General features: G+C 58.4%; 1 protein-coding gene and 1 pseudogene across 1 annotated transcript; one reads left to right on the top strand and one right to left on the bottom strand.

The window, feature by feature from the left end:
• Positions 1-4,484: 4,484 nt before the first annotated feature.
• Positions 4,485-8,344, bottom strand: LOC103596202 (chromosome unknown open reading frame, human C3orf22). The gene is made up of 3 exons (XM_008579797.1): positions 8,256-8,344; positions 6,968-7,093; positions 4,485-4,677 (listed from the first exon to the last, which is right to left on the bottom strand). The coding sequence occupies exons 1-3, from the start codon at positions 8,342-8,344 to the stop codon at positions 4,485-4,487; spliced, it is 408 nt and encodes a 135-aa protein (XP_008578019.1).
• A 1,879-nt stretch (positions 8,345-10,223) lies between these two features.
• Positions 10,224-10,684, top strand: part of LOC103596201 — a 9,321-nt pseudogene continuing 8,860 nt past the window's right edge.

The raw sequence follows: 10,684 nt of genomic DNA, 5'->3' as shown, positions 1-10,684 counted from the left end.
TACATGATGTCCTTTCTCAGGTTCCTTGGGTGATTGATGAAAGTGCCAGAACTTTGGGAAGAACAGAACAGGGCTTGAGTTTTGCAAACCAGAAATCAGAAACACAACCAAGGAAGGGAGCTTGGCAGGGATGAGGCCACACTCCAGCCACCGGGGCTGGGGTGGCCAGGGCCTGGCAGCTCAGTCACCTTCACATGGGCCTTTGCTTATGCCGTCCCCTGCCTGCAGCGCCGTCCCTCCCCAGGTCAGTCCTGAGGTGCTTCCCTCTCGGGAGCCTGCCTGAGGCCTTCAGGACACTCCCCTCAGAGCTCCCCCAAAGCTATGTCCAGGGCCCCACCAGTGTGGATCAAGGTGGCCAGCCCCAGTGGGCCTGGGAAGGGCTGCTGGTTTCCCCATGAAGCCTCAGCCAGGGGGGCCCTGCTCCCCGCTGGAGGCACACAGAGAGCATGGGGCCCTGCACCGTTACCCGAGCTCCCGGGGCCACAGCCCCTCCATTCTGAACTCCAGGGCTGGGGCCTGTGGACACACCGACTCCCTCAGAGGGTACACACTGTCACCTGCCATTGCCACCGTGTTCTCATCTGCTGCACAGCGGCTCCGTGATGTGCGTCTTCACTCCCAGCTCATCGCATAGACAGACCCTGGTGGGACACCTAGCCACGTGTCACTCCTCTGCCTCCACCTCTACTCTCTTCCCCTCAGCGCCCTACATGCTGACGCTTGTCACACACACCCACATCGATGTCCCCTGTGTGCTGACGTGGCAAGCACCCGATGTCACGCACGCTCTGTACTCTGCTGTGTGTGCAGGTGCCTCTCTGGCTGGCACCAGAATATTTGTGTCCTCACAGATCACAGGCTGACCACCGCCCCCAATGGTGGGGTCAATAAATGACCTGAGAAAGACAAGGTCACACACGCAGAGCTGGACACAACATGAGGGCGCCCAGGCAGGCACCCCTGCAGGACTGAAGGTCACATGGCATTTTAACTTACGTGAAATTCTTTCATTTCCAGTTTTTCAGTTTCTCAAACTTTCCAGAATGGAGGTGATATTGGCAGATTGGGTTACAAAGTTTAAAATAAGTTTAAATGTTCTTTTTTTTTTTTTTCTGGCTTTCGTTGTCAAGAAAATGTTTTCCAGTTTTTTGTGGTTATGGTGTGTGTTTTGTTTTGTTTTCCAGTTTTATTTTGTGGCTTCATCTGCCAGGCAGCTTCCAGAGTTTAAAATTTGGCTAAAATAAATCTCCAGTTCCTTGCAAACACCACCATTTCATGCAGCATGCGGTCTTGAAATCTCTGTGGACTCCCTCTGCAGGCTTCAGTAGCCAGCCAGACGGCCTCGGCGAAGGCAGGGCCCAGAGCCGCTGTGTGCAGCTCGGACTGTGTGTCACTGACATGCCCCAAGAGGTCAGTGAGCCCAGATCTCAGGGCGCTGATCTTTCCAGTGATGCAATAGTTCCCTTATTAGGATACAGGCTCAACAACAGTGGTTTAAACAAGATGTTTTCTCTTGTCCACAGGAAGGTGGTTCAGGGCCGGTGGGACAGCTGCTCCCTGGGGCCATTGGGAGCCCAGGCTCCTTTCCTGCTGCTCCCCCATGTGTCCATGAGAGTGAGCCATTCACTTTTCAAGCATCAGAATTCTGAAGTGAAAAGGGCACCCACCCTCCCTTTAAAGACATAAACTGGACTATACATTCCATTTCCAGTCCAGTCCCACTGGCCAGCACCAGCCTTACTGCCATGCCCAGCTTAAGGGAGGCTGGGGACGGTAACCCTGCCCATAACCGCATCCCTCCACAGTAGCCAGTTGTGGGTAGGGGCCCCGATGGGCTTCCTGGTATCTGCAACCTCCAAGGCTCTTTCTGATCACCTTCGCCTGAGCACAGGGAAGCTGGATGTGTGGGGAGTTAGCAGTCCCCACCCAGGAGCAACCCTCACTCATGTCTGGTGGAAGCTGGGGGACACATAGTCCAGGAGCCATTGTGTGAGCATGATTGGCACCGCATCCCAGGGTCCCCCCGGGGATCAGCACCAAGTACCTACAGAAGCTGCTGCAGGCCGTACTGCACACCGCCAAGATTCATATGCTGGAGCCCAAACCCCCAGCGTGGTGGTCTTTGGAGGTAGGGCCTGTCGGAGGTAATTAGGGTTACATGAGGTCATGAGGGTGGGGACCCTATGATGAGATTAGTGCCCTTATAAGAAGAGATACCAGAGAGCTTGTGCTTGCTCACGAGTGCGCGCTCTCTCTCTCTCCCCCAGACACAGCCAGCCAGGACAACAGCCCTCACCTTGACCTTGGACCTCCAACCTGCAGAACTGTGAGAAAATAAACGTGTAGAGCACCAGCCTGGCATTTTGTCACAGCAGCCCTAGCAAACCCAGATGGTGGCCACCTGCCCCACAGCATCCTCCTCACCAGTCCCTCCCTGGCTTCCCTCCCTACTTCCCATGGGGCTTCCTGGGATCACCTCCCATATACATGACGTGCACCCTCACCCCATGTCTCCAGATCTGGTTCTGGGGAACTCGACCCAGGGCAAGGTATCCACCATAATTTTATTATGGACGTGCTACTTTTATTCTTAAATGACAGGCAATTAGGTTAATCTGGACCCTTTCCTGTCACGATGCCGCAGTGAATGTTTTCGTGCAGCCCTCATCCTGCACGGTGTGAGTGTGACTGTGGAATAAACTGAGAGGTGTCCATGCTCCTCACACTCTGCCTGACAAGCCTCTGCCTTACCATCTGCTGGGATGTGTTCCTGTAGGTGCTCACGCGTGTGGCCCAACGCCAGCCTGGCGGGCCCACTGCATGGCAGGCACACATGCCTATGTTGTTGTCTGGGATGCCACATGGTCATTTTTAATATTTATGGAATAATTTTGAGTAGAGAATACTGCTAAACCATCCTTCTACTCTCAAGCATTTAGTTTCCCGCTTCTCCGTAGGGAATTTTGTCCCCTCCTTTGTAATGTGCGTGCAAACACAGCACAGGCCGGAGCAGTGGTATTTCCTCTCTCCTTTACATGCCTTTAGAAAATCTCCCAGGGGAGGAGTTACTAACTAAAGACCATCCACATCTTATGACTCTGGGTTCGGTTAGCCCGGCAGGTGTGCCCGGCATGCGGGGAGAGCAGGCAGCCGGCAGCCCTCCCACACCGTGCGCTAAATGCTCCAGTACCGCAGCTTCCAGCGCGGAAGTGATCCCAAGGTCCTGTGTAAGCTGTCTGAGGAAGAGGACTGCAGGCCCTCTCTGCAAGAGGCAGATGTTCAGGAGCCCTCTGAGCCGCAGCTCCACTCCTGGGGAAGGGGCAGCGTGCCCCAGGTGACAGGGACAGGAATGCTTGGAACAGCATCGTCAACAATAGCAGAAAATGAAAACGGCTGGCTGTTTAGCTCAGTTGATTAGAGCATGGTGTTAACACCAAGGTCCAGGGTTTGATCCCTGTACCAGCCAGCTGCCAAAAAAAAAAAAAAAAAGGGGAAATACCCAAAGCCTCTATTGGAAAAAGAATGGACAAAGTCGGGGAGGATTATGCAGGGAAGAAGGAACAGACTGTGACTGCCCCCATCGCCCATGGCTCCTGCCATTGAGTGGAAAAAGAAAGTTGCATGGAGTATCACATAATCTTAACCCAAAAAAAAAAAAAAGGGGAAATACCCAAAGCCTCTATTGGAAAAAGAATGGACAAAGTCGGGGAGGATTATGCAGGGAAGAAGGAACAGACTGTGACTGCACCCATCGCCCATGGCTCCTGCCATTGAGCGGAAAAAGAAAGTTGCATGGAGTATCACATAATCTTAACCTAAAAAAAAAAAAAAGCAAACATATATTTTGAAATATTTTTAAAAGGGGTAAGAGGTGCGGTCACCTGGAGGGGGAGGAAGGACGTTGGTGGGCAGGAGGGATTGGTACATGTCCTTGACGGCTGCGCTGTATTGTGAGCACGTTACTGCATGTTGCTCCTATTGAACAGCACGTAGCTTTTAACTCGGAGAAACCCTCCTCGAGGCTCCTACAGTCCCAGTGCACATCAGTCTGGTTCTAACCTCAAGAAGAGCGGGCCCTGGAGACCTCTGCTTCCTGCAGGCTTGAGGGACTGCGGCTGGAAGCTGGGCTCCATCACCAGACGGCCACTGTGAAGCCCCCTGCCGAGCACCCCAGGAGGGATGGCCTGGAGCCCCCCACTGGAGTGCCACATAGGGGCAGTCCTCTGCGCCCTTCCCCGGGCACCTCAGTGGAACTGACCCCAGGCTCTGCCTGCTGCAGGCTGGGAACCACCCCCTTCAATTCCCTAATCACAAGGGTCCTTCTTCCACCTCCTTTCTCGAACAATAGGGCCACCTGTACACCCTGCTACGAGCAGTCCCATGCACCTCTTCCAGGGAGCTGCAATTAGTGCCACGATTTTGTTTGTTCTCCATGGACTCCAAGGTGACTTTCTAGCCCCTCCTTTGTAGAACAGAGCCGGGCTCTAGGAGATGCCCCCAGGCGGCCCTGCTGCCTCACTGGCCAAGGGGTGGTAGACACTGGCATGTAGGGCGGCCAGCGTGCAGACGCCTTGTCTGGGGAAGCGGTGGTTCAGTAACTTGAGTTCCCAAAGGCTGTGTGGTGGGGGTGGAGGCTGGCGGGAGCAGACCAGTGATGTAAAATCCGGAGCCCCAAGCCTAGAGAAGCCACACAGAGCACACCTGACCCTCAGGAGCCCTGCCGGCTGCAGCCAGCACCATGCAGAGAAGGCCGCAGGCCCACGTGTGGGGAGCCCCAACCGAGATCCACTCCCTGCCAGCCTCGTCCTGGCCCCTCCCACACAGAGCACGGGAGACACCACACAGTCGCCCCCACAATGGCTCCTCCAGCCGCCCAGACATCTAAGCCAGAGCCTAGCAGGCTCCTAATGCCACCTGTGCCCCTGCCCCATACGTGGCTGGGGACATGGTCCCAGGTCCTGCCCCTCCACTAAGCAAGTTTTGTTTTAGCACGTGCTGGTAGACGCACCTCTCTAAGCCATGCCAACCTCCTCAGCTGGGACCTCCCCTCCTGCCTCCGCACGCGGGGCCGCCCCTCCACCTCCCCGGCCTGTGCCTGCAGAGGCCTCCCTGCCCGTCTTCCCAGCCGCTGACACAGGTGTGCGTGTGCCACCCTCCTGCTCCACACCTTCAGCGGCTCTGTTACCCCTCAGGTCGATGTAGGCACTTGGCCGCCTCGGTGCCCTCCCCGCCTGTCTCAGCCATCCAGAAGCCAGCCCTCCAGGCCCTCGAGGTGGGGCGACACTGTCCCCGGGCACTTGCGCTGCCTGGAGCGTCTCTGCACGGCCCGGCCTCTCCCCTCAGCCCTCACACTCCTCTCCTTACTCTCCGCCTCTCCTGCCCCCAAAGGTGGCCTCTGTGGACTGCACGGCCCTGCTCCCAACCCTGCAACCCTGGTCAGGCTCCCAGCAGGAGGCACCGCCGGGCACCAGAGGGCGCGATGGAGCGGGGCCCTCTGCCCGCTGCTTTGCTGCTGTTTGCCAGGGGCCGCGCAGCCACAGCCTCCCCCCTGGCTCTGGCGCTCAGGGTCCGGCTCCCGCTGTGGCTGGGCGCTGGGTGCTGCCCCTGCCTCCTGCAGCTCCCCGGCACATTTGCCAGCAGCTGGGTTCACCCTTCACGTCTCTGCTCTGGTGCCGTCCTCCTGCAGGAGCCTCCCCAGACCCTGCCCTCCCTGCCTGGTGTGGGCGGCCTTGGCCTGCCTGCCCCGCCCCAGCACAGATGCACAGGACCCCTGCAGCCACCCGACTCTAGCTGCTCCCATGTTTTGTTTTGTTTTTTTTTTTTGTCTTTTGTCTTTTTCCGTGTCCGGCAACGGATTGCAACCCTCAGTGTCGCCCCCGTACCGGACCAGGACCGGCAACGGGATCGCAACCCTTGGTGTTGCTCCCGCGCCTCGCTCAGCCAGTGAGCGGGAACCGGTCTGTATGTGGGATCCGAACCCTCGGGCGGGAGCGCCGCCGCGCTTCCCAAGCGGCGCACTATCCAGTGCGCCACCGGGCGGCCCCAAGCTGCTCCCATGTTGCACAGGTAGAATCTGAGACACAGGAGCCTCTGACTCTCAGGGCCCAGCCCTGGCAGCTCAGCCCTGCACCTCGGTTCAGAGAGCCGGACAAAAGCCCGGGCTCTGCTGCTCCCTGCAGCCACAGGATGGAGGGGGCACGAGGCCTGGGGGGCAGAGGCCAGGGCCGTGTGTGTGTGTGTGTGTGTGTGTGTGTGTGTGTGTGTGTGACACAGTGTTGACCAGAAGGCGCGGCCAGAGAGAACAGACGCTGCGCTCCGCCCCAGGGCCTGCCCAGGTCATGGCAGTCCTGCAGTCTGAGCAGCGCTCCCACCTGGCCGGTGTGCCCTGGCTGGGGAGTCCCTGTTTCTTTCTGTGCATCTGTTCAGGAGGGAGCTTGTGTGTCCGGGTGTCCATCTTGCTGTGGGCAGATCTTTCCAGGGGTGTCCGCTGTGTCCCTGTGCGCACCCGTGTGGGGGTGGTAAGGGGGGCATGCGCTTGTGTGTGCGTGGTCAGTCAAGGGCTGCCCAGGGCCAGGGTCCTTGCCGGAGCCAGCCTGCACTGGGTCCAGAAACGAGCTAGCTCTCCTTCCATGGTGGCCCCCACATGTGGAGGACGATGGCTGAGCTCCTGCCCCACTCAGGCCTGCGTCCCCCCTGCAGCCCACGCAACAGAGCCCACACCAGGCAGCCAGGGCTCTCCACTGGGGAGGCCCCATGTGCCCTTGCCCGAGGCTGCCTGGCTGTGGTAACAACCCTCGTGCTTTAGCATCTACTTCTCAGCTTGTCCCTCAGCTTTGAAGTGTCACATGCTGGGAGGGCAACATGAACCTCCGTGTGCAGAACGAGGGGATGGAAGGCCGGCAGCACATGCGGCCAGTGGGTGGTGGTGGCCGTTGGGACCCTGGGCCTGCCTTGGGCAGGAGCTCACCCTCGGACCGGGATGGACCTCGTTGGCACCAGCCTCTTCTGCAGGGGCAGCTGTTCCCTCGCTGAGTGGCTCACAACCTCCCAGGACTGCAGGGACTTGGGGTTGGGCTCTGCCAGCCAAGAGAACCTAGAACAGACACTTGGAATGTTGACGTCACCTGCAGCCACCAGCTGCCGGAAGTAGCTCTTACTCACCTGGACATTTCTATCTGCCACACATTCCTCCAGTGCTTTACAAACGTGCACCCATGTATCAACCCATAGCCATGCTGCAAAGCAGGTATTGTGACCCATGCTTTATAGATGAGCAGACAGGCACAGGCAGGTGACGTGGCCTGCCTGGGGCTGGGAAGTGGAGTAGCTGGGATGTGGACCAGCAGCTGGCTCCAGAGCCTCGGCTCCACCACTGTGGCCAAACAGCCTGGCCCAGAGTGCCCAGGCCCCACATGACAGCGCCTGCAGTGTGGTGAGAACATGGGGTGCCAGGCCACGGCATGGCATGTTCAATCTGACCTGCCACAGGCTGCAGCATGGAGGCCACCTTCTCCACATCCACCCTAGCATGGCCACCCAGTGACACTCCCCCCACCCCCGCACCCCTCACCATGGCCCCTATGAGCAGCACCGCTCAGCATCCCGCACCCACCCCTGGGCACACAGCACCTGTTCCCAGGGCAGGCGGGAATCCTGGGGGCATATGGACAGCTCAAGGTGGCAGGACGCCAAGCTGAGCCCCAGAAGATCTGGACACTGCACCCTGTCTCACAGGGGAGGAGGCCAGGCTGCTCTGCGCCTGGTATTGTGGGGGCGGGGGTGGGGGTTCCCTTTCTGCCCACGTGGTAGGTGTTGTTTCCTCTGTGTTTGTTGGCCTATTTTGGCCCATGGCTTTGTCATGTGAAGTGCCCTTTGAGGCTCTGGCCAGCCTCCCATGGGCTCTCTGCCTCTGCTGGTTCCCGAGTCTCCGGGAGCTCTACAAAGGACTGCCACCTGCTCACGCCGATGCCCGCACACCTTTGGGAGGGGCAGGTGTTTGTGACTGTGCTCCTCAGGGGATTCCACTGAGGGGGCCACAGGCCCAGAAGGAAGCAACTGGCCAAGGCTCTGGGATGGCCCACGGGGTCCTGGCAGCTACCCAGTGGCCCCTCAGCTCAGGCTGTAATGGGGGCTCCCTGTGGGTGAGAGACCCCCTCTCAGGTCCAGCCCCCCATAACATGTTCTGCATTTCTGGGTATCCTAGGTTGACCTGGGGAGAGGCAGGGCTTGGCCCCAGGGGTCTGGGCATCTTGTACCTGTATGGAAACTTCTTGGCAAATCTCTCCTGGGTCTTGACCCTATACTTCTTGTGCTGGTGAGACTTTTTGTGGGCCTTCAAGTCCATCTCGGAGGGGGCCAAGCTGCAGCATGCCCCTCCACTGTGGCTGCAAGACAAGAGGAGATGTCAGCGGGGCGGGACAGAGCTTCCTCCCACAGCGCGGCTGCAGCGTGGCAGAGGCTATGGCCCGGCTGCCTCCCGGCCGGAGACCAGCCTGCTGTCACCCCCTGCTACACCACCCGCGTGCCAGCGAGACGCGTCACCCAGCGATTTTCTCATGTGTGCTGCTTCCTGTAACCACCACAATCAGCGGAAGCCCCAGCACAAGGCCACCCCGTGCCATCCTGCACAGCCACGCCGCCCTCTGCCCGTCCCTGAGCCCTGGCAGCCGCTGATCTGCTTGTGTTACTTCAGGAACAACACAGATGGAATCACACGGCGCGCATCTTCCCGGGGCTGGCCACTGCTCGTCGTGGTTTCCTTGAGACGTGCCCAAGGCATTACCGTTGTTCTTCTCTGCTGCTGCGTCATGCTCTGCGGTGCCACTGGACAAGTGTCTAAACAGTTCCCCCCGGGGCCGGCCCGTGGCTCACTGGCGAGCGTGGTGCTGCAACACCAAGTCCAGGGCTAAGGTCCCCTTACCGGTCATCTTTTTTAAAAAATTAAAAAATAATAATAATAAACAACCCCTCATTGAAGGACATTTGGGTAGTCCCCGGTTTGGGCAGCTGGGGGTAAAGCTGCTACTGACGCACACGCAGGCTTCATCTTCCGCACACAGGCTGGAGGTGCAGTTGCCGCCTCACGGGGGAAGGTCATGCTCACATTCAGGAGGGACTACCAGAGGACTTTGCAGTGACCTTCCACTTTGTACACCCCAGCAGTGGATGAGAGATTCTTCTTCACAGCACCCCAGGAGAACGTAGAGTTAAGTCAGGGTGGGAGTGACCGAGGTTAAGATCTGACCGCTGGTGTTTCACTGGCCATCGGATGGCCTGCCCCTTGCCCAACTGCACTTGCTAATGTGTTTTCACTGTCCTCTAAACAGCCATTGTGCTATGCACACATGACCTTGAAGCTTGCTGCGACAGTGCCAACTGCCTGCCGGCACCCAGGCTCCACATTTGGTCCCTGAGCTGACACCTGGCTACGACACCAGGTCCCTGTGGCCAAGCCTGGGTGGGAGCCAGGTGGTGGCCCTTCTGTCTGGAGCAGCACCATCCAGGACAACTTCCTGAGATAATGAATGTCCATCTACATCTCTGCTGTCCAATGTGTTCACACGTGGCTGCTGGCTAATGTGACTGAGGAACCGAACTTTTTATTTTCAAATTTTATTTAATTCTGATAAACTTAAACTGCTAGCTGCATGCAATGCTAACTGCACTGGACAGCACAGCTCTGGCCATTGGAATGGAGGAAGCCGGCTGCTCCCAGGGGCAGTCCCAGCTCAGGGCCTGGACTCAGTAGGCATTTTGGCCTAAGGCCCTGGCTCCCATCCGCACTCTCGGGAAGCCAGCCCTTTCTCTGGTCAAAGTGATCCTGGTGCATATCCCCTGGCTGCTGGGTTCTTAGCTTCCTCGAGCTGAAGCCCCGCTTACAACACTGATTGGAGCAGCCTGCAGTGCAGAGGAGACGGGTGCCTTTGGGGGCTGTCGTGGGCAGGGCTAGGACAGCGCAGTCACAGGAAAGCTCAGTGGTGAGGCCCCTTAGCATGGCCAGCACCCACTCCCTGCCTCTGCTCCAGTGTGGGAAGCTTCCCGGGGTGGGCGCTTTAGGGCCACCCTGGTCTTATCAAATACACACTCGCCAGCCTCCCCTGCTCTGTCACTCTGCCGCTCCAGCTTTGTCGCTGTAGCCTCCCAGTCCCCCCCGCCCTGCCCATCTGGAGGCTTTTTGGTGGGCAGTGCCAGGCACAGTTTGCTTTGCAGGAGCTGGGACCAGGATGCTGAACCCTGAGCTCAGGCTGGGATATGGCTACGAGGAATGCCTGCCTCCTCCAATAGCTGGTGGGCGGCATCAGGAGAGCACAGCTCACAGGCCTGCCCAGCCCTACTGGAGCACGGCACCCTCACACGCACAGTCATGCACACGGACTCTCACAGGCTCACACTCACATGCGGCCATGCACACAAACACTCACACACTGACATGCAGAGTCACACGCAGACACGCTCTCACTCTCTCGCACACACAGGCAGGTGTCCCTCTGGACATGGCGTGGCTGCTGTACCTCACACGCTCTGCAGACAGCAATGAGCCGTCCTTTTCCGTCCTGCGTCCTCCCTAGCTGACCTGGGGCTCGGGCCCACTTCCTTGGTCCAAGGCTGAAGCTGCTCCTCTCATTCCCAGAATGCACCTCTTGCCCCTTTTCTATTCAAAGCAGCTGGTTTTGCATAATAACAC

The sequence above is a fragment of the Galeopterus variegatus genome, unplaced genomic scaffold (genome assembly GCF_000696425.1).
Source record: "Galeopterus variegatus unplaced genomic scaffold, G_variegatus-3.0.2 Scaffold1955, whole genome shotgun sequence".
NCBI lineage: Eukaryota > Metazoa > Chordata > Mammalia > Dermoptera > Cynocephalidae > Galeopterus > Galeopterus variegatus.
Note: the sequence above shows the minus strand (reverse complement) of the source record. Positions and strands in the feature narration are given on the sequence as shown.